The 23,973-nt window shown below is 50.6% G+C and overlaps 1 protein-coding gene across 1 annotated transcript; it reads right to left on the bottom strand.

Annotated features, from left to right (window-relative positions):
- Positions 1-18,382: 18,382 nt before the first annotated feature.
- On the bottom strand, positions 18,383-22,041 carry LOC120840910 (estradiol 17-beta-dehydrogenase 8-like). The gene is made up of 3 exons (XM_040211683.3): positions 21,876-22,041; positions 20,636-20,832; positions 18,383-18,784 (listed from the first exon to the last, which is right to left on the bottom strand). Exons 1-3 carry the CDS (start codon positions 22,039-22,041, stop codon positions 18,383-18,385), a joined length of 765 nt encoding a protein of 254 aa, XP_040067617.1.
- Positions 22,042-23,973: the final 1,932 nt, after the last annotated feature.

Here is a 23,973-nt window from a genome sequence, read left to right as displayed (position 1 = left end):
GTCGCGTGCTGCCGGGACAAGAACCTGGCGATTCTTCACTGAACTGCTTCTTCCGTAAATTTCGAGATGGCTTTCTTCGTTTCGCACACCATCTGTTCTGCTTGCCCGTTAGTTGCAGGATGGTATGGTGCACTAATGTGATGCCTGATGCCGGTTTTTTTTTTTTTTTTTTCTTGAAAAACTTGTTTATTTTATTTGAAGCAAGATTTGGCGCGTTATCAGAGAAAAGTATTTTCGGTGGGGTAAAAGTAGGTAAAATAAACCGTAGAACGTTAATGACGTGTTTGGACGTCGTCGCAGGCAACGTGTAAACTTCCAGCCACTTAGAGTACTCATCGCCCATGACTCCGCAGATGTGGATACGTTTCGCCACCCACCGACTGAATAGTGGATCGTTTTCAGTTACTGTTCATGATGGCGTTGGACTCAAGGAAGGCTTCGAGTCTTTCCACAAAGTTAGCCCAGGTGCCAGGACTTTTTTCGAAAGCGGTAAGTGTTCGAAACGTCGACAACGTCGGTAGCCACGTGTTGTGCTTGACACTGGACACTTACCATTCGCTGAGAAGAAACTTGGAAGACGAAGACGACGAGGATTTGAGCTGACGTTACTGCGTTGTGCTCTGCGATTTCTCCTTCGTTTCTTCGAGTTCAGCGCCCCACCGGGGCCACGACCTCCGCTATTCGATTGCCGTCACCTCCCGGTTCATCATGCGGTCGTAGGACCATTCATTGGAAACACCGTCGGCATCTACAGGTCCACCGAAAATTCGGTGGCCAGGTTAGGCTTAGCTTGGCCCCGCCAAGCGAGGCCACGCCGAACAAAGGCGCCATGGACTCTCTGCCCTCAGCGGCCGAGGCTACCTGTAGTGCCACTTCATCGACCTTCACCACGTCGGGGGCGTTCACAACAGCCACCGTCGCCACCACCGACATTTCGTCGTCAGCTGAAATGGACTGCTCAGGCCTGCCGGCCAAGTCGATCACTCTTCCGGTCGACCCATCAGCTTTGCTACCGCAACCGATACCACACGAGAGTGTCCATCAGCCCATCCCGCTTTCCACGCATCAGCCTAAAGCCTACACCGCTCCTCCGCGCTCCGAATCCTTTCGGGTCAAGATCAAGCCTACTCTGCGCTTCGACATCACCTCGGTTCCCTCAAGGAACGTCCAATCTGCCATCGATTCGGCTCTAGGAACATCTGGCTACCGAGGTTTCGTGCTACACAAGCCCTCGAACAGTATAACTGTTCACTTGGCTTCTCTTCATGATGCAAAGAAACTCTGTGTGATCGACAAGATACCGCTCAGTGCGACGCATCATGTCCCTGTGCAAGCGTACTTCGCATCCGGCCCAAATATTCTTCGATGTGTGGTCTACCGTCTCGACAAGAATGAGGGCCCTGAGGAGGTCCTCGACAACCTCTACACTGCATCTCACAAGGTGCTGCAGGCCAGGTGCTTGGGCACCAACGGTACCTTTCTGCTAACTCTTGAAGGCCCGGGCTCACTTCCCACGCACTTTTATTACCACGGGTCCGTCGTCACCCCTAAGCCTTTCCAGCCGCGACGTATGTATTGCTACAACTGTCTTCGTGAAGGCCACATCCAGAAGGCGTGCCCTAATCCTACTGCAGTTCAGACCTCCCCTGAAGGAGCAGCCGCCCCCAAGTGCGCCCTATGCAAGTCTGATGACCACGAAATTACGTCACCCCTCTGTCCACGTAAACGTCGTGTACCGCGTCGTCAGCCGCCTCCTGGCACCATGGCTAACCGATTTGCCCTCCTCGCTACAGAAGACGACGAAGAATTCCCACCGCTAACATCCGATTCATCGGTCCCATGTACGTACGCACAGAAGGCTCGTGCACTGACGTCACGGAAAGCATCTCGCCAAACCGTCTCGCCGTCGCTACCGAAGATAGCCGACTCCGACGAGTTCGCTTCACTTGATCAGGCGATAGAAAAAACGAAACAACACCTCGCAGAGCTGACGCGCCTCAGGCGTCAGCGGCAACCCCATACGGCGGCCTCCGCTCCGCTGACTGTTCCAGCATCACAGCTCTCGACAACCGCTAACCCCCAGCCCGCGGCCGCCCCGGTGGCTGCGATAATGACTCTCCTTCATCAGCTGATGGCCATGATCGCATCAGCTTTCAACCTTCCCAATGGCCATTAATACATCATCCATCGTGGTGCAATGGAACTGCCGAGGTTTGACCTCTAAAGTAACTGAAATTAACCTTCGCATAAAAGAAGGCAAGCTGTTTCCCTGGGCCTTTCTCCTCCAGGAGCATAATGCCTTATGTCGCATATCTGGTTTCTGTGGCTACCATACTCCTTCGATTCCGGACCGCCGTCACATAGATTATAGCCTCTACCCTGGCAAAGCTGCGGTTTATGTAAACTCCTCAGTACCCCACACGTCTCTGAATCTACAGAAATGGTGCAACACTCGCCAAGAGGTCGTCGCTGCCCTCACCCAACCTGCCCGCACCCCTGTGATTCTCGTGTCATATTACGGCCGGCCCTCCTCCTCATCCCCCAACCTAGGCTGGCTTCGTCATCTCCGAGCTGCACACCCCAGCGTTCCTATCCTTGTGGGCGGTGATTTCAATGGCGCCCACTCCGCCTGGGGTTACTCTGCAGACAGCCCACGGGGTACTCATATAAACGACACGTTTTCGGACCGTAACTTCCTCCTCCTCAACCTGCCAGGCACCCATACCCGACCACGCGCTGGCTTGTCGTCACCCGACCTCACATGGTGGCTTGGACCAAGCAATCCAAGCTGGCACGTTGAACCCGATACCTGGGGCAGTGATCACGCTCCGATTTTTATCCACCTCGCTGAAACGCAACTTCGCAAGTTACGGCGCTTCGTTCGCACCACGTCGTGGGATGCCGTACGCGCCGATGATCGCACAACGACGCTCACCCCAGCGACGGCGTTACAAACGCTGTCTACGGTACTGTCGGCACACACAACCAAAACAACGGTTGACGAAGACCAACCAAATCCAGATACCTACCTCCTCAATCTATGGGCGCACCGTAGGCAAGCGGACCTTTACGTATCACGGAACCCGGATGACAGCTCAGCCCTGGTCGCGTTACACAAGGTTACAGCCAAAGCTCGCCAATATGGAAAACAACTTTGCCGTTCCCGTTGGTTGGATTGGTGTGACTGCCTCTCTTCAACCCGGGGGAACAGACATCTGTGGCGAGTATTCCACGCCATGGAAAAGTCCCCCACAGTTAAAGATCGACTATGCCGAGAGCATCCGCCTAGCCATGGCACTGGACGAGGACGCGTTTGCCCAGCAAGCGGCAGCTCACTTCTTCCCGTATCACGACCGTCCTGCCATTCCGCCACCTCCCAATCCGGTTGAAGATTCGGAGGACCCCGCTGCATCTGATTTCACTTTGGCCGAACTTATCTCTGCCATAGAGAAGGTCAAAGCCAACACCGCTCCGGGACACGACGGTCTGCCGTATGCAGTTTTTCGGAATCTGGAAGGTGCTGCCTTAGAATCACTCCTCGAAACTTTTAATGAAGTGTGGCGCACAGGCTTCATCCCACCTGACTGGAAGCACTCGATCGTCGTACCCATTCCGAAAACCGGTCAACCACCCACTAGCCTCTCTGCTTTACGCCCAATTTCTCTCACACCCACAATCTGCAAACTGTACGAACGCCTCGTTGCAGCCCGTTTATCGTGGTGGCTCGAGGAACGTCAATGCTACCCCGACGCCCAGATTGGATTCCGTCCGCACTTTGGTACCGAAGACGGCCTCGACATCTTTGCTAGCGACGTCATCCAGTGCTCGCCACACAGCCACGTTGTACGCACGGTTCTGGCAACGGACATCTCGAAGGCCTACGACAACGTTATGCACCATGCTATTTTAGACTCTATGGCAACGCTCGGTGTCCCACACCGCATCTGCCTTACCATTTACTCCCTTCTCTCGAATCGCACCTTTGGCATACGCATTAGGGGGCACTCTGTGGGCCATTTTGTCTCCAATCGCGGTGTTCCCCAAGGCTCGGTCTTGGCACCGACTCTTTTCAACATTGCTTTCATCCCAATGGTGAAAGCATTATCCTCACTTTCAGATATTGGCGTCATGGCCTATGCGGATGACATCACCTTGTGGTCTCGACAGCCGTCCTTAACAAGGCAACAGACTGCCCTTCAAGTGGCCCTTGACACCATGGCCCACCACCTTCAACCACTCGGGCTTACACTGTCGCCTACCAAGACATGCTACGTGCATATAGGCAACAAAGCAGGCCGACGCAGACTCACCACTACACCCATGACTTTTAGTATTGACTCCCAACCTATCCCAGAAGTGGACCGCGTCCGTATACTCGGCCTTTTGCTCCATGCTTCTGGCTCGGGCACCCCCTGGCTTGCTGACATCCGTAAGTCGTCCCGTACCACTCTCGGACTCATCCGCCGCATCGCGCGCCGAGCTGGCGGTGCCCGCTCACATACAGCGCGTCAACTTGTTCGTGCTATTTTTCAGCCCCGAATATTGTACCAAGCTCAGTTTCACAGACTTACTCAAAAGCAGTGGTCATCGCTTGAGGCCCTTAACCGCGAGGCCATGAGAGTTATTACTGGACTACCTCGCATCACGCCCATTCCCGTGCTGCAGGAACACGCACAACTTAACACACTAACAGAGCTCATTGAACAGCGGGAGACGAACCGGGCACGCAAGCGTAGCCTCGCTCTTCATCGACGTCCCTCACTGCCACCCTGGGCCTACTGCCAGGTCACCACTAACAGACCCACCACGAACAAGACTCCTCCTCTTCCTGACATTTACCCCGGCGTGTGCACTGTTTACTCCGACGCATCACTTGAGGGGTTCTGTGGGACCACGGCGTTCCACAGCCCTTCCCACCCTTCCATTACTGATCAACATAGGTATTCGATGGATCACCCATCCTCACTTGCACTGGAGCTGCAAGCAATCCTCGATGCCTTACGCTGCCTGCCCTCTGCCCCCAGTTTCTGCTCAGTCAACATTTACACGGACTCCCTCGCCGCCATTAAACATTTAAAGCTTACCCGCGGCACCCTGAAGGTAGCTCAGGAAATTCATACCTTCTGCTCGTCTTATCCCACCTCAGTCCGCATTCATTGGGTGCGCGGCCACAACGGCGATTCAAACAACGAGCTAGCAGATTCCCTTGCACGCGCTCCAACCGCTACTTCCTCTTCTACCCCTTTCTCTCCTGACCCACTCCTGGCTCACATCTCCAGCTCTCACCTCCTCCGCATGCGAACACGTGCTCTCATTCCCCCGTGTTCACATCCCCTCCCTCGTAACCTCACCCGAGAGGAGGAGACTTCCCTGCGGAGGATCCGAGCAGGCGTGGCGCTCACCCCCGCGGTCCGTCACCGCTGGAGAGATCGGACGTTACCAGCGACGGGTCATTGTCCACACTGCAGTGCTCCCGCTGATGCATGTGACATAAAACATCTCTTGTGGTCGTGCCCCGAAACAGCCCCTGTGCGCGATCGCCTGCTCAGAGAAGTGGGCCTTCGCAGCAATCGTCCCTCGGACTATGATGAATGGACTACAAACAATTCATACACTGACTCATTGTGCGCGTACCTGCGCGAAACCGGGTTGCATGCCTACCTATAATCTTTACTTCCCTAACCCTATCCCCCTTTCCTGATGCCCCGTGGCAAAACTGACGCAATAAAAAAAAAAAAAGAAGAAACTTGCTTGTTCTTCTGCCATGAGTCGTTCGATATCAGGTCATCACCGCAACATTATCTCCCGACAAAACTGGTCTTCATTGTCCGCATGTCCATAGTTAGCATCACGTCAACTTATAAATTCCCGAACGCTCATAACTTGCCGTCGCTAAACGCCGTTTATTCATAGCGTCTTCATTGCAAATAAACGTCTTCCTATTTCTTCTGATGGTTTTCATCATATTCCTCCTAAGTTGTACTTACAACATTATGTGTGTCGGTACTTCCGAAAATATTGCAGCGGCGTTTGTTTTCTGGGAACTATAATGCAACAACCTTTACAACATCTTCCGGACCCCGTGAAACATAATATTTCGTGACCTTTTTTTAGTCGTCATTAAAATGGTGAGGTAAGTACCGTAAATCGCGAAGCAGTTTACTTGACGTCCGCTTCTACTGGTGTCTTGGAAGATTGAGTCTACTGAGCGTGCATTCCTGCAGAGGAAATTTTCATTGATAGAATATTGACTCGTCAATCAACATTTGATTCCTTCTTGGTAAGATTTATTGCAAAAGCCCGTTACAACCGCCGAACCGCATGTCCCTATATCAGAGAACAATTTATACCCAGCCTGACATTCTCGCATACATCCGTTTGATGGGCCACGCTACTTGAGCTAGCTGAGCACAGCAGGCAGCGGCGCGAGCAAGGCCACGATGGGAACGTGATTGTGCTCGAGCCATCCCACTGTGAACCAATGTTTTGGCCACCCCACGAAAGCCCCTCGATAGGGTGCCTACATGTCTGTCTGTCTCAGGGTGAAGACATCCAGTGTTGCCCCGAATGTGCCAGCGCGTGACGCTCTGGCGCACTCGGTGCGTGACTTGGGCGGTAAAATGGCGTCTACGCATTAGCCAAAGCTACGCGCTCGAGCTGACTGACACCGGATTGCGCGCACTTCAAAATGCATAAAAAAACGATTGGGCGGAAAAATGGCTGAGATGTCACCACTCAAGCAAAAGCGCGCGTGTGTATGAAGGCACTCTACCCCTCGATGTGTTTACGTGTCTTGCAAGTAGCGTCAAATGCGTGAGCGCACGAGGCCCATGTGTCGAGCGGCCCCTGGAAGCAAATGGCGGTGCAGCACTGAAATGAGCGGTTTTTGGAAGCGAATGGCGGCGGAGCACGCGCTCGCGGCACGTGTCTCGCGCGTTTCCACAACAATGGTTGGCGGTACTTGTAAAAACGGCCCCTATCAAGGGGCTTTACACCCCACGGGTGCGTGTCGCCATCTATTGGTTGAACTAACGCCTTGTTCAAGATGGCTGCCGTGGGACCGCAGCCTTAACACCTGCTGACACCTCTAACTATCTCGGCGCAGATGATGAGTATTCACTGGGGTGCCTCAATGTCCTTCTGTTTAGGGTGATGCCACCCTTTGTAGTACCCGATGCCGACAGCACGCGCTCACGGGTAAAATACAAAGAAATCGACGAAAACAAAATGTCGCCGTAGCACAGTCAGCGCCACGAGCGCGTGCAGGGACACGTTCTTTCACGCGCTTCTGAACAAAAAATAAAAATAAAAGTGTGAGACAAAATGGCCAGATGTCTCCACCCTAAGCAAAGCGCACATGAAGGCACCCTAGTATTCACTGGCTGCATAGGGATTGCGACGAAGCGCGTGCTGATAGCGAGCTTTTGCCGCGTGATTTCATACGGGTGCGGTCGCAATTGTTATTGACAAACAGCGTTTACCTATCCGAGCGACCACATCTGAAGTTGTGAACATTCTGTGTTGATTGTGGCACACGTGGCCAGTAACATAGGTTTTTTGCAATTCGCGAAATAGCTTGCTCTTGGGTTACCTTGGTATTTAATGCATGTCGCACATGAAATAGCACAAGCTGAATCTCAGTAGGACTATAAACGAAAACAATCATGATAAACAAACCTGCAGTCAGGTGAAAACTGAGGGCATTGCATGCACGGGAAAGGTAAGCTTTGTTAACCAAATATTGTACATATGTAAAGTATTTGGTTTCGTCATTAGTGCGAGTGAGCGGAACCTAAAAGCGCTACTATGCTGCCCAGAACAAGCGGGCATGCTCGGTAGAGCCGTTCAAAAGAATGGAGCTCACTTTTATAGCTTTTATTCTGCTCAAACCCAAATTGATTTAGGCGCGAAATGCTCTCGCATTTAAACCACAATTGTTATAACTCCTTCACTTTCCTGTTTTTTTTTTTTTTTTTTTTTTTTTTTTTTTTTTTTTTTTTTAATTAAGCGCGCAGATGTTTCTTTTTTCCTTCGCGTTAACGTGCCAATTTAGTTATATAATATTTTCCCAGAAATCCGACAACAATACTCTGCTTCACCCTAAGTAACAGCCGCCTGATCAAAGTGTTTAGACAAAAAGAACGCAAACACGCACACACACTAAATATGCAAAGTGACGGCGCATTGAAAATTAGTCGTTAGTTTTTTAGGCAGCAGGAGTTTCGTACGGCGAGATTGTTACCCGTTGTTGATGAGACCCTGTAACTCTAAATGAGACTGTAGCAGTATCATCTACCCGCTGTTGATGAAACTGCTAGCCTGTAATTGTGTATCACTATTGCGTACATCACCGAGTAGTGACACTTGACCGCACGCCGGTGCAATGATTATCCAGACGGTGGATTGAACCCAAGGTCCCCTCTGCAAGTTCTGCAGAGTGATCTCCGTGCTTTGAACGGAGCTGTTGGTCGCGCATTTGTCCACGTGCTCCGAGCTGCCGTGCGCAAACACACTCGGCCACTGATCCACAAGCTTTTGCCGTAGCACAAAAATTGAGGGAACGTAATCTGAGTGCAGAGGCTAAAAGGATCTACCGATGAAAATTATCTGTTTGCCGCTATGGGTGCCCTGGTCGGGGCTTCACCCATCGCCGCAGATGAGATCAGTGTGTTGCGATCTTTGATTGTTTTTTTAATAGGAAAATCGGTCGCGTATCGTCATGATTTAGGGATTTCTATGATGCTTAGAGTCAGCAAAGTGAGTTATCGCCATATTAGGCAATTTCAGAAAGTTCTTCATGGCACTTTTAACTTACTTTTTGCATCTGGTGTAAGGTAAGGATTTATAATTCCTAACAAATCTATAATACAGGCTGACCATAACGCGTTTTTTTCCAGCGGTGGCCGAGTGGGCTAACGCGTGCCAGCACGGAGCGTGGAGCGAAAGCTTGCGCGTTTCGATCTGGATGAGTTTTGTAACGGAAAGCGTTCGTGTAATCACTACTGCGTGATGCACGTTAAAGACCCCAGGTTGGCGGTTGTACTGCACTGACTAAATTTCTCATCTACAGCTAAGTGACCGGTCACCCGTTGAGGCGTACCAACATCAAGGCTGTATAAGCATACAAAGCGAGACAATTTTTTCCCCTTATAAGGACAATTTTATGACAGGTAGGAGCATGTAAGTTATGGTGCTACTTAGGCCAACTCATAAAGCGTTTGGTGATTTATTGTTGTTAAGATGACTTTGCAATTATGTGTTCCAACATGGTTTCACTGAAGAAGAAATCGCAGTGTGTTCTGTGCTACCATGGAAGTAGACCACCGAATAACGGGCCTCTGACACGCCAAAAAAAAAAATTTTTTTTTTTCGTTCTAGGTGTTGAAATGGCCATATCAGGACATTACAAAAAAAAAATTGTTTCACTATAGAGTTGCGTAGTTTTTTTTTTTATTTTTTTTATAAAAAATAGAAATAGGAGGCCGAATTCAAAGTTCCCGCCAGTGCACTGTGACGTAACAGTGTACCGCAAGGTGTCGGGGCGGTCAGAAGGGAGGCATCGACCTACGTCACTAAAAGTGGGTTCGCCGGAAGTCACGTGAGTTTCACTCCTCGTGCTCTCCGCAACCGTGCCTAAGACTTTTTTTTTATTTAATTTTATTCTGCTTTTTGTACGAGCGATTGTAGAAAACGAAGTTTCAGTTCCACTAGCTCTTTATTATATCGCTGTACCGTTGGTTAGTTTTGCGTGCTGTAAAAGTTGAGGACGAAGAGCCAGTTGATCGACGTGATGGAGGTCATTGATGAAAGCGTTGCGAGTACAAGCCAGTGTACGAGTGCATGCCATCAGTGCGATGATACAGAGCTATACTGGGCACAAAACAAGCTATAGAGTTTTGAAAAAAAAAATTAGAACGCTCGCAGAAATTAGGATTGCTAGCATACGGCACGCCCGATCGCATTGCTGGAGGTTCAGGCACCGAGGTCGTTGAATCATCGGATACTCTCCAGGCTGACGATGCCTGCCGTCTCAAGAATACGAACTGGTGAGGGCACCATGTACAAGTAAACGTCAAGAATAAAGTACGTGTTTTGTAGAACATGAGTAGAACTTGTTTACTAGGCGCGCATGCCGCCAATGCGTCGCGATGCCTGAATTCAAGCCTCTTGAGTGCCGCTGCTGCAGGGAGATGAGCAGGAAACTTACAGACCTGCAGTTGAGGTCTCACATCGAGACCTGCGAGTTTTAGTAAACTTCGCCTAGGGTTGTAATCTTCATCACTAAAGTGCATCGAGCATATCCATCGCCTACCCACGGACTCTAATAGCTGTCCTGCGGGAACCGCAGTCAGCCACCGGTCCATCTCTTGTATGTTTCTCGGAAATGCATGCAGTGTGATCTCTTCTTCAGTTGCTGAAATACCGGGACAGTTCCTCACACAGCAGCTTCTAGGCATTGTAGTTGATCACGTCAATTCACTGACTCCTCTTTTTCTACCTTTACAGCAACATTAAGCGATGAAAAGCAGATAAAAGAAACCTTGCCTGCTTGGATCGGTCGTGGAGGTACGAAGAATAACAAAATATTAAAAAAAAATATTACACGCGCTCGCGGTAAGCACGAGGAAGGATACAACTCACGTGACTTCCGGCGATGCCTCCCTTCTGACCGCCCCGACACCTTGCGGTACACTGTTACGTCACAGTGCACTGGCGGGAACTTTGAAGTGGGCCTCGTATTTCTATTTTTTTATTTAAAAAAACTACGCAACTCTATAAGCCCCGTGCGCGACCGAAAGCGTCGCTGTGGTCGGCCTTCCACGATTGGCCGAACGCTGACTATGACGTAGGAAAGGGGATTTATCATCGATGGAAATAAGAGGAATGAAAGAACTTTAATTTTGACGGTGTTGGCAGTGTTCCTTTAAGACCTCAATGATTTCAAGCTTCCACCATGCTATTTACAAACACAGTTAAGTATTTAGGAGTCATGCTTATTAATTAAGGTGTTTTCTTTTGGTTAGGAAAGTTTATCTTTCCAGAGTTGCGTCGGCATTGTGTTTTTTTAGCTTTCTACGTTTGGGTCGGCGGGGCCAGAGCGGCCGCGACGCGGGAGCGGTCCCCCCCGCCGGTCGTTAAGAAGCGTCTCGGGTTTCGGGGGTCTGCTCGGACCGGGACCGAAAGAGCCCGCGCTGGAAGATGCTTGTGCCTTATAATCGAATGTGCGTGTAAGCAGAGGGTTTTGCCGCTTAGTGTAAAATTGTCCTTTTTGCCCGATGCAATAACTTAGCGGTTGGCGCCAGTCAGGCTGGGAAAATTGCAGAGAACAACTCTACAAGGAGTTTGGGTTTGGCGGTTGGGACGCTAAAATGACAGCTCGCCGACCATTGGAGAACAGTGTACCACGTGTGAGTGGCTGAATTTGAAGAGATTGGTCGGTTCCTGAGGGGAAAGGAGGCCCCTACGGGCCTACAAAAGGAGCGCGGAGAGGATTTTGAGGGATTCGGACTTTGGATTTGACGGAGAGAAATTGGGGACGGGGGTCGAGACCTGAGACGAGGCAGGATGGTTTCCCAAGTTGGGACTTGTAACTAGAGTGTAAATAAATGCACATAGTCCTCTGCAAGCAGTGAGTCGACCCGTCACTCAGCGACGTTCGTGCCACCACGCTCCAGACCATCGAAGCGGAACCTGCCTCCCACACCACCGGGGAGGAACAACAACTTTAACTAACACCATCGAACTTGTTGTTCGCAAGGTAATGACGTAACAAGGGGGAACCATAGGAGGGCGCCACCAAAACATCTCGCCGCTAATAGTGGAACAAATTTTTTTTGTAATGTCCTGATATGCCATTTAAACGCCTAGCACGAAACAAAAAAATTTTTTTGGCGTGTCAGAGGCTCTTTAAGCCGGGGTCACGCTTCCATGATACGAAAGACAGTTTGCAAACAGATTCACCGCGAGATCCGTGCTTCCAATGCTCCATGGCAATGAGTTGGAGGAGAAGCTCGGGCACGCGTCATTCGAACCACGGACGCTGCAGTGAATCGTGTTGGCAGATCGTCTTTTGTACGATGGGGTATTGGCGGCGTGAGCGATCGAAAGCGTCGCTGTGGTCGGCCCACCACAATTGGCCGAATGCTGACTAACGTCAGCAAAGGATGTCTCATCGACGGAAATAAGAGGAATGTAAGAACTTCAATTTTGACGGTGTTGACAGTGTTGCTTTGAGAGCGCTATGATTTCAGGCTTCCACCATGCCCTTTACAAACACCATCGAACTTGTTGTTCGCGAGGTAATGACTTCACGAAAGGCAACCGAACGAGGGCGCCACCGGAACATGTCGCCGCTAATAGGCAGTGTGACCCCCGACTTTACAGTTCAACGACAGTCCAGAAATTATAACACGAACGAGATCCACTCTCCTTCAATACGTCATAGACGACGAGTTGACTTCCGAGGACAGCGTCGAAAAGCGGTTAATATATGCCGTCAACAGTCACATCATTTACCTTATAGGCCTATCGGCCGACACTGTCACATCACCTACCGCTGCCAGTCTCTTCAAACAATGCACCCCACGCTTCGACATACGCTCACTCGAATCTTGCACTCTGGTTTTCCAACGTCCGCTCTGTAAGGAACAAGTTGCTCGACTTCCAGGTGCTCGTTGCCCCCTCCCCGGAGATGGTGTCACTGTTTGCCCTTAGCAAAACGTGGCTTGACGCCTCAGTGCTAGATGGACTTGTGGGCGGCACTGCTCGCCATGTTGTGCACGTAGGAAAGACCGCGAGGGTTGTAGTGGAGGTGGGGTTATGTTCGTCGTCCCCCGACATTTGCCGTGATGAAGGCGTCAAGATTTCGAGGTTTCTGGTCTTGAGGCTTTGTTTATTGAAATCTCCCACAAGCAGGGAAAGTGCTCTTTGGCTGCTTCTAGTGTCCGCCGGCTACCCGAGTCGCATCTTACATCCTGCTCAACGACTCTTTGGAGCGCATTGCTGCAAATTCATACCTGAACGTTAACATCGTTGGGGATTTTAATGCCCATGTTGATTGAACGGATATCTCGGCCCCCCTTTCATCAGCATTGAATGATGACATGCTTCTATAGACGTAATGAAGACAGATGGATTTATTCAATTTTGCGACAAATCGTCGTACCAAACAAGCACACAGAGGGCCTCTTTCCTGGACTTGGCCTTCACTACGAACCCTGCGCTCGTCTCTGCCTGCTCCTTGAAACCCAGCCTTGACGGGTCTGACCATAAGGCCAGATATACCTCGAGAGCCTCCTGCCGCTCCCCAAGTTCGGCAAATATGTAAGAAGGGTCCAATTGTTCTCACAAACTGACGTAACTCACCTCAGAAGTCTTGTGCACCTGGCACCTAGTGTAATTACTACGAATGAACCATCTGTGGACGATGCCTACGACTTCTGGCTGGACCTATAATCACTGCAATCGAGAAGGAGTGCGTTTCCATCAAAGTTTCGACAGGAAGACAGAGGTCCCCCTGGATCACTGAAACCATCGTACAGATCTCGGGACAGAAGCGCATCTTTTTTTAAAAAAAAAGCAAAGAAGTCTAACAATCTATGCCACCTCAACCTAGCACGTTAAACCCAGAAAAATCTAAAGAAAGAAGTTTATACATCTCACAGGTCCTACATGGAGGCGATTGCCCAAAAAGCACTCAAGTCCCCCAAACTCTTCTGGTCATATGTGAACCGTCGGAGAAAGTCTTCGTCCTCTCTGGAGTGTACGGTTGGCGGAGTCATCTTGCAGAATCCCCAAGCCATTGCTGAAATGTTTAGCGCCCACTTCTCGTCAGACCCTCCCCGACACCCCCAGAACACCGACATTACCCCCTCCTAAAACGTTGTGCCGCTCGGACGTGTGGACATAGAGGTAGATGATATTTGTGAGGCCCTGAGGCACCTGAAACCCTCCCAAAGTGCAGGCTCGGATGGTGTGCATTCAAAGCTGTTAAGGGCGTGCTCTGACCGTCTGAGTCCAGTACTCATGCGGCTGTTTACAAACTTTTTGCGAGCCAGCACGGGTCCCTACCAGTGGAAACTGGCCCTTGTTACGCCTGTACATAAGGGAAATGGATCCCCAACGTCATTGGTTGCCTCCTATAGGCCCATTTGGATTACCTGGTCGTGTGTAGAACAATCGAGCGGATCATCAACAAAAAGCTCCTCCAACAACTGAAGCAGCATCAGCCAGTATGAATTCCGACCCGGCCGGAGTTGTGAGTCAGCCTTGGCTACCACTGTTCACATGCTGAGCTCATTTCTTTATGCCCGCACCCCCTGTGAAGTCGTGCAGCTCGACTTCAAACAGGCGTTTGACAGGGTGGACCACGGAATTCTTCGCCAGGAGCTTGCCAAGACGGGAATAACAAGATATCTCAAGGAGTGGATTTTAGACTTTTTACTGAATCGCTCGCAACGAGTGGTATTCCGAGGGGCAATCTCAGCAGCAAACTGCGTCTTGTCAGGAATCCCACAGGGCAGTGTCCTGGGACCCACCCTGTTTAATATATTTACAAATGACATCGCATCCTGTATGCTGACGATTTAACAATTGCCCAACCTGTCCAGAACCCTCTCCAATATCAGAAACTGCAGGACAATCTGACCACAGTCCACAACTGGTCTGTCCAAAACAAGCTACCCCTTAACATCCAAAAGTGTTCATCGACCCTCATCCCTCCGTCAAGGAGGCATGCTAGCGTTGAGAACATACTTCACCTGAACGGGACGGCACTCCCTGTTACCAGCCGTGCAAGGCTCCTTAATGTGACGATCGGCACCAAGTTAACTTTTCCAACTCGTATCAGCGAGGTGACTTCCAGAGCCCGTCGTATGCTGGGCTTCGTGCTAAACATTACCTGCGGAGCTGAAGCCGATGGTGCGGCACCTCTACACTGCTCGTCCTCCCGCACCTACAATACTACGCCGCAGTCTGGGACCCCCACCAACTCTCTCTGCCGGCATCCCTCAAGAGTGTGCCGCGACGTGTTGTCTAAGCAGTTCTGCGGCGGGAGGCCTCCCCCGATCTCCCGCGTTACCGCGACATAACACCACAGGAACGTTTAGGGATGGTGGGATGGAAGCCACTCACTCCAGGTGGCCAGGTGGCATCCGTCCGGCTCCTGGCCACCTGCCTGTTACCAAGGGACTCTGAGCTTTCACTGGTGCAGCATCTGCGCCGGACTAGGTCTGGGGGTCTGCAGCCGCTATTCGGCCAAACTGTGCGGCATCGGAACTCTCTTTTGTTAATGGCTGTGGGACTCTGGCGATTTCTGCCAAGGGAGCTGACGGAGTGTCCGCTCCTTGAGCAGCAAGACGTTAAAACCTGGAGCGAGGAGGCATCGGGCCACCTCCAACAACAATGATTTACCCTCCCTTTCTTTTCCCGTCCCCCATAGTGTGTGTGTGTGTGCGAGCGCACATGTGTGTGTTTGTGTGTTGTGTATGTGTGTGTTATGTGTATGTTTCATGTGAAAACCTTCCTTTGTTCTGTTTTGTTTTGTTTGTAGTAATGCGGCACTGCAGGCCTCAGGTATGGGCCAATGGCCTTTCTGTGGTGTCGCAGCCCTTTAGGCTGAATAAAGAGTATTATTATTATTCGCTGCCCACACTACCATTGAAAGCAGCAAATCAAACAGCTCCAAAAGTACGTCACCACGGCGCTCGTTTTCTTTGTGGCTTTGCTAAGACCGACTAAACCAGTGACGCACAGAAAAAAAGGAGCGCAGAAACGCGGCGTGGGTAACATACAATATGTCGAACACACAAAGAGGCGCCGCGACGATTCACTTTTGGCGCTGTGTGAATGGCTCCATAGAATCATATCCTCGGTTACGGTCGAACTTAAAAAAGTGAGTATTATTTTTGGACTGCCGGGGGGGGGGGGGGGGGGGGGGGGGGGGGTCGAAGGACCGGCGATTTGCTTTCTTTTTGCAGGATATTTTTTTAGAGCGCAGCTCTTAGGGGCCCGTTTCCAGCCTGAGCTCAGGCTGGACGTCGGCGTCGCCATCGGCGTCGCCGTCGGCGTAACCGCGCCCCTCCCTCTCCTCCTCCCCCTCCCCCCCCCTCCTCCTCCCCCCCTCCTTCTCCTCCTCCTCCCCTCATTGTGTAGTATGGTCCGGGCGGGTCACGTGACCTCGGGTGGAGGGGGTCACATGACCCGTTTCCAGCCTGTGCGGCGTCGGCGTTGGCGTCGGCGTCGCCCCTCCCCCTCCTCCTCCTCCCCCTCCGCTCCTCTTCCTCCCCCCTCCTCCCCCGCCCGGTAAAGGTGGTAAAGGAGAGGGAGGGGGAGCAGGAGGGGAGGAGGACTAGCAGGCATGATCACGAGGGAAGAGGAGGAATATACCCTCCACTCCTCCTCCTCAAGAGCTGCGCTCCAATTCGGCGTTACAGGAAGTTGTAAACGGCTTTCACTTTTTTTTCAGTCAACTCAAAACATGCCAAACCTCAAGTACACTAAAGTCGGTGACAGGTTAAGACAAGTCCCATTTGGGAGAGCGAACGCTGGAGGGAAGGTGACATTGTCTCCAGCGTTCGCTCCGCCGAAGTGGATAGGGACGGGAGGAACTTTTACTTTACTCTTAACCTGCCACCGATTATACACAATTTCCAAGAAGCACTTGGTCCCAGGAACATCTTCCGAACCCACTCACCTGGTTTGTGTCTATAGTCTGTCATGCTAACCCTAACCGATTGAATTGTCGATTGCTGTCTCTTAGGGTGTTTCGGAGGTTATTGTATTCGAGAGCTCATTTTTAGGCAAAGAAATAGGCGCGACGATTTTGTTTACGTACCAGGGTGATTGGGTTCACGTCCTGTTTTGCTCGTTGTCATTGGCGACACGCGGGCTCAGGCAGAAAGTTGGGACGTGAACATTTTCTATAGTCACTGGCGAGGCGAGAACGGCAGGGAGCAGCTTCAGTTGTCTCCCGAAAAATGTCAAATTTGGGGGTTTTACGCGCCAAACCAAAGACGGGCATCTGGCACGCCCCAGTGGAGGACTGAGGGTTAATTTGGACCACCTGGGGATCTTTTGACGGGCAACCGAAAGCTCGGTTACACGGCGCCTTCTCCGCAATAAGCCTCCGTCAGATTGCGGGCACGTCGGCCGGGATCCGAACCCGCCACATGGGGATCCGTTGGCGAGCGCTCTCGCCTCGGAGCCACCGAAGCGGCTAGTTGTCTCCCGGTGCCCAACGCTAGCGTCCTAGCTTTGATAACGCTCAGGGCCTCATGGAATTCGAGCGCGAGCGCGCAGCTGAAGCATGGCAGAAGGAATGAGTGCTGGAGCAAAAGTGTTCGAAATAGACGCCCCGCCGTTCTCACTTTGTCAATGACTATTAAACGAATTCCCCGAAGCTATTGAAAATCAAGCTGCAGTAGCGAGATAAACATGCGCAAACATGGCCAACAGATCTTTTCTGAAGCTGTAAAATGATGCATAGATTATGCGCAGACGCCATTAGTTGGTCTCATCCCTTCCGGCGTGAAGCCCGTGATTGGCTCCGAGTTCGCGCCGAGTACCGACGCAGCCTCGTGTAGAATGCGTTTCGATCCGAGTACGCTCCGAATGCTGACGAAACGCTCGTGTCCAATGCGTGCTCATAGCGCATGACCAACTAATGGAATCCGCACATAATCTACGCATCATTTCGAAATTTCGAAAAGTGTCTATTACGAGACAATTTTATTTTGAACCCTTTACGCCTTCTAGTTATGCTCGACTTAACGAACGTAATAGTTCGAGCCTGATCTCGTGTGCCTCAACAACATCGTCACCGTGAAGGCTTCAGAAACGCATGGCGTGGGTTAGTACGTTCATTTCTCTTGCTTGGTGATCCGTCCTTCGATGGTGGAATTCCCATCGGCTAATACCGCAATCGCTTTAACTGTGGAGTGCGGTTACACGCGCCAACACACAGCTTACAAACAAGCCCTTGTTCGCCCACACCGGGTGCGGGCACCGCGCGAGCGTACAAACCGAATTCGGGAGGAGTGAAGCACCTGCGCATGCGCAGTGCCGACAGCAGCGCCACCGCAGTGGGCTGACGTCAGAGAGTGGATTTGGTTTATAAAATGCCCGAAGCTCGCCACACGCTGCTTGTTCCTCTGGCCACGGTCACACTGCGAATATATCGTACAACAATCTGCAGACACCGTCTGCGTCGCGTTGATTTCTCGTAGGTCGGTCCCGTTACATACTGGTCATACAAAAACATTTATGTACGAAAGTTAACATGCTTCGAGCAGGCTTGAGCCGTGTCCGAAGACGATTCTGTCGTCATGTCTGCGGAGAAACTCCGTGTCTTTTCTGTGATCAAGTGAGCAGTCTGACGGCGGCTTCACAAGCCGCCAGCCACGTCAACGACCGAGCCGGTCATAAAGCTGCTTCCGGAGCCGCACAAAAACTTGACGACTTTGGCCACGTCTTCCGGAAGACCGGGCCTTCCCAGGGGAATGTTTGTCGCGGCCTGGGCCAGACGCTCGGCGGCGTTGCTGTTTGAGAGGACCATCGGGGTTTCCACAATACTCGGCTGCACCGCGTTGACGCGAATGCCGTGGGAAGCCAGCTCTTTGGCGGCAACCTTGGTGAGCGCCACGACCCCCGCCTTGGAGGTCGAGTACGCGCTCCCGCGCTTGTGGATTATCTTCGCCATCATGCTCGACATGTTCACGATGGCTCCGTCGGTGATTCGCTCGGCGATCATGGCTCGGCCGGCCGCTTGGGTCATCAGGAAAGTCCCCTGAAAGATGGCGGGTCGATAGCCTGAGTGTTTTGGAGTATAGGGAGCTCCGAAACTTTATATACGCCTTCCAAGTAGCTTGGGGCGTTGCACCGCTCATGCGCAGAGGTTGTGCGCATGCCCCATGCGACGCCCCAAGCTGCTCGGGGGTCCCAAAGCGTTGGGGCCCCCATTACGAGACTCCCTATTATAATAATAAAAATAATTGTACGATGGACTATGGTACCTGGAACGCATCTGCAACTGGTGCTTTTGCCGCATAGTAATTAGTGGTCCCTCGATTTCCGTCAGATGACGTCGTAGAAGTCTCATGCTGTCGCCAGTCGCTATCAGCATTGTCACAGCAACGGTGCTGGACTGTTCTACTGCAGGCCGCGCTGCTGCCAGACAGTGCACGGAAGCTAAAGGAACTCCGCGAAGACATCGGCAATCGCCGGCTATTATGACGTCTTTGCTGCTAGTTCGGGAGAACTTTTGATATATGGGTGGGATAGCATGCTAAACGCACCAGCCGAAGACGCGCCACAGGCGCCATGATAAGAGTAAAAGGTTGGCGTTGTTCGTAGCTTGCCATTCATCATTTCGGCAGGTCGAGTGTCCTTGGCGGATGTGCCGACGTCTCGCTGCCGAAATAGTGACGAAACGCCCGAAACAGGTGTATCACTCTTCGACGCATCATCAGAGGCGGCTCTTTCTGCAGTCATTTCCAGAATCCTCTCGCAAAAAGAAAAAAAAAAGTTATTTAGGAATCATTTTGAAACCCGTAGTTATATAGAAAAAAAGGACTTTAAATTGGTAGTTTTCAGTCGTAACTGCCTCCTATGCGGCAATTGCAACACGACACATTAATCCAATAATAAAAATGGTATGAACGTATTTTAGCTGATGACGGTTATTACCTCATCTGATGATCGTCGAGTCTGATAAATACACGATGAAGACGGCACTCGTGTGACAGTCAGCTCTTTAAAAATATAAACAAATATGTTCAAAGTAAGACCAAACAACCTGTATTTTATTTGGATTGAATGGGAAAAAAAATTGTAACACGTCTGATAATAATTTGATGGTCGAGGTGAATTTGTAGAAACCACAGGGGTGATTATCTATTAATTCGATAGCAGTTATCGTTGCACATCGCCTATGTGCCACGCGTTGCACACCGGCTATGTGCTCATGTACAGTTTCGTCCATATTTCACGTGACGTCAGGTCACGCGACCTAACATCCTCTAAAGACGTCAGGTTCTTAGAGGAGGACGAAGTGAAACGTCTAAAACGACCTCTAGGACGACCTCTAAAAAGACCTCAAGGACGCCGTCGAGGACGACGTGCTAGATGACGACGTCAAGAAAGACGCCTAGGATAACCTCCAGGACGACCTCTAGTGTGGCCTAAAGGACGACCTCAAAGGATGACCTCAAGGACGACGTAATAGGAGACGACGTCTAGGACGACCTCTAGGACGACATCAAGGTCGTCAGGTTCTTCGATAGGGTGAGAATGTGAAGGAGTGCACAACGCCACTCCGCATACGTGCGACGCAATAGGGTGCAAGCACACTGAGTTGAAATGGTGTACTGCCCATGCCTATAGTGTGCATTAGGAGGCCAGAATATACATAGCTCAAATCTTGAGTAGTCGCATTGAAATTTGAGATCGCTACGCGCAGACGCCTATTGTTCAACCCGCTTCTAGATCCAGCCTCGGTATGAAACACGTATATATATCCTAAGTGTACTCTCGCGAAGCAACAAGCTTCATGCCTGGAAACAGTTACGCCTAAAAGCCAAATCCGCGCGTAAAATAGTCCGAATACGCCGCCATATATGAGGTGCAAATGGCAAACAACCTTGAGGTTGATCCGGATGGTCTCATCGAAGTCCTCCTCGCTGGTGTGGACGAGGGGGTTTGCCAAGCTAGGGATTCCGGCGCAGTGCACCACGATGTTTGGCGCGCGGCCGCAGGTACTCCGAACACTCTCGAAGAGTGAATTCACCGATGTCGAGCATCCGACGTCCACCTTAAAGGCACGATGTTGGTGAATGCCTGGGAAGTGCATACATGAGGCTCTCAGTACACGAGGCAGCGAACGCATTCGTCAGATGAAAATTGTCCTTGCAATGCTGGAGTCCCACTGCTCATACATCATAAGATAAAAAAAAAAAAAGAAACGCTGCTTTTGATGCAGACATGATGCCAGAGTTATCTACGGCCCGGTCTCGAGCATGTTTGCTTCATGTACATATATACATATATGCTTCGGAAATTTATGCCTCTAGCAGGTAATGGAGCGGACGCTGGAAGCCGCGGGCGTTCGAAAGACACGCCATGTCATTCTCACGCTGTCGATGAGTCTATAGCTATAGTTGTTAAAAAACGAGCCTTGTGAAACTATGCTATAAATGTTAGCAATACATGTAAACGAGTCTGGTCAAATTGCCAATTAGTTCGCAGATTAAAAGAAAAAAATGCTGGAATATTTGGGATATTTTTCGCTTCGGTTGTAATTTTTCTCCCCACGCATGTTTCAAGTCGTTTTATATTTGACACTGCACAAACCTGTTCCTGTATTTAATTGAGGACCAGTGTCGAAACTGCACGATACGCGTATTTGGAAAAGCTCGGGGAGCAACTCGAGACGCAAATTTCTGCATTATGATTGGTGCGCTTACAAAAAGAAAGAGAGGAGCAGGAAAGGGGGGGGGGGGGGGGGGGGGGGCGAGGAGATAGGGGCTCTTCAGTGATTCACGCGGCTAAAGTCTAGCACGTCAATCACTGAAGAGTCCCTACATAAGCACCCCCCCCCCCCCCCCCCTTTCTTCAGGGCAACTTTGGGCAGTGCATACTGATGTTCGGTTTCAGACCGGGTCCAATTATTCTGGCCGTGGCACATTTCAGAGCTTTAAGAGTTCCTCATAAGATGGCGCTACCTGTCGAACCAAACGACACTGCACGAGTCCCAGCCAGACTCGGAGCGTCAAAATAATTTTGAAGTATCTTGACAGTAGACTTGGAAATACTGGCTTCTATCTACAAACGCTAGAAGAAACATGGGGGCGCCCAGAGGCCGCCCTTGCAGACGTCCATACCTGGCAGAGACGTAGCAGTAGCGGTTGCGCCGTCCAAGTTGATGTCCGCCACGAGCACGCAAGTCCCTTCGCTGGCAAGGGCATGGCAGACGCTCTTTCCGATGCCGCTTCCACCTCCGGTCACGAGAGCGAGGCGAATCGAGGAGGTCTCCGCGGAGGCAGACATGGCACGGGAAGCAACAAGAGGCGATCTATGAGCTGGAGGGCCCTAGGGGAGGACCTGCGCACCCAGGAATCGATGTTGCTCGGAGTGGACCAGTTCGCCGCAGAAAGGAAACAGATGTAACGAACAATGTTTCGTATTTTCATGACGAACTTTGATGTTTGCGACGTCGATTGAGGCACAGGTCAATGCCGCTGTCTGATCGTTACAAATAAGGTACCAGGACTTCGCCCATCATGTGGCTCTCCGTAATCGTTTCGGGAAACTAGGGCGGAAAGAACAAAATTTTGTGTCTTATTATTTTGAGCTACAGGAAGCGAATCGCAGCTGGTTTACTTTTGCGTTTTAACCCCCCACGCGCGCACACTTCCATTCTATATATTTTTCCCAGAAGTTATTTTATCGGTTTATGTAGTTACACAAAAATAGTGATAAAAAAATCGCACGGGTATACTAAAGCTTGCTTACGTGTAGGAAGGCGAAAGCATTATAGTCGCGGCGGGAGAAATGTTTGCTAATGATATTTCTTCACATATTAAAGTATAGGACGACGACGTATAGGACGATGTCGAGGACGACTTTCTAGAGATCAACGCCAAGTGCAGGGTCTAGGTCGACCTTAAGGACGACTTCTAGCACAACCTCTAGAACGACGTTAAGAACGACGTCGAGAACGACGCCTAGAGGACGGCGTAAAAAAACGACCTCTAGGACGACGTTAAGAACGACGTGGGCGGCCACGTTTGCCTGCGGAAGCCGCCGTGTATGTAGCCGCTGCTGCCGATGTCAAGGCCGTAGATGTAGACGGGGTCGCCTCACAGTCTATCGTACGAAGCACACAACGAGCACAGCTGAAGTCCAAAACACACCTTTTGCACAAGGTGCTCCGGCAGTGACGTCACGCTGATGACGTATTTTTATGGCCATCTCTCGTGCACAACGACGACGACGACGACGCTTGTTTTTCACGTATACTGTGAAACGTCAGGTCGTCCTAGAGGTTAGGACGACTTCTAGGACAACCGCAAGGACAACGCCAAGGTAATGGGACAAGTATGGGATCGCTCACTGAGCAGCGCGTGACGCTTAATCGTATTTTTATCGGGTTATACGACGGTTTTTCGCTCAGTAGGCATTATATATATCTACCGCATTTTCCAAACTACCCAGACAACACTTGGACATCCCCAGGATGTCCTCAGGACAGCCTTTTGAGGACATTATGATGTCCTTCTAGATCACTATAGTCAGTGAGAGGCTAAAAACATAGGGCAAGGGAAAGGAGGAAGCAAGCTGGCGGATTGCTGAAGAGGAGAGAAGAAAACCTTAGTAAAGTGGTTAGTTGGGCGAATTGGTAATGATTGTGCATGGTTAAAATTGCGCACAAACAGAAAGGAACAGAGAAGAGGGAAGAGAGAAGAGACAAGCGCAAACGCACAACTCGATGTATTGAAAGTAGAAAAAAGAACAGAACAACCGAGGGCTGTTTTTGTTTTTTTTCTACCTTCAATGCACCGAGTTGTGAGTTTGCGCTTGTCTCTTCTCTCTTCCCCCTTCTCTGTTCCTTTCTGTTTGTGCGCAATTTTAACCATGTTCGAAGATAACCTCTCCCCTCCAGCATCCTGTCGGTTTTCTCCTCTGCGTATTTCTTTGCGCTATGTTCTTAGCCTGTAACTATGAGCATGATCGTGTCATTCATTATTGCAAACAAAGGTAACCGTTCAAGAAATACTTTATTGCAGAACAAATGTTATACATGACTTTTTTCAACGTCTGCACCAGACGTGCAGTCTGGCTTCGCATCTTGGCCAGCACGAGTCCAAATAGTCAGCGGGATCTGCAGAAAAAAAATCAAATCCATAAGCATTAATAATAAAAAACAGGTAATATGAGAAACTTACCATCATGTCGAACATCTGCGGCCTTTGACTGCAG

Source organism: Ixodes scapularis, unplaced genomic scaffold (assembly GCF_016920785.2).
Source record: "Ixodes scapularis isolate PalLabHiFi unplaced genomic scaffold, ASM1692078v2 PGA_scaffold5__190_contigs__length_132052651, whole genome shotgun sequence".
Classification (NCBI taxonomy): Eukaryota; Metazoa; Arthropoda; class Arachnida; order Ixodida; family Ixodidae; genus Ixodes; species Ixodes scapularis.
This window is presented reverse-complemented; position numbering and strand designations above follow the sequence as displayed.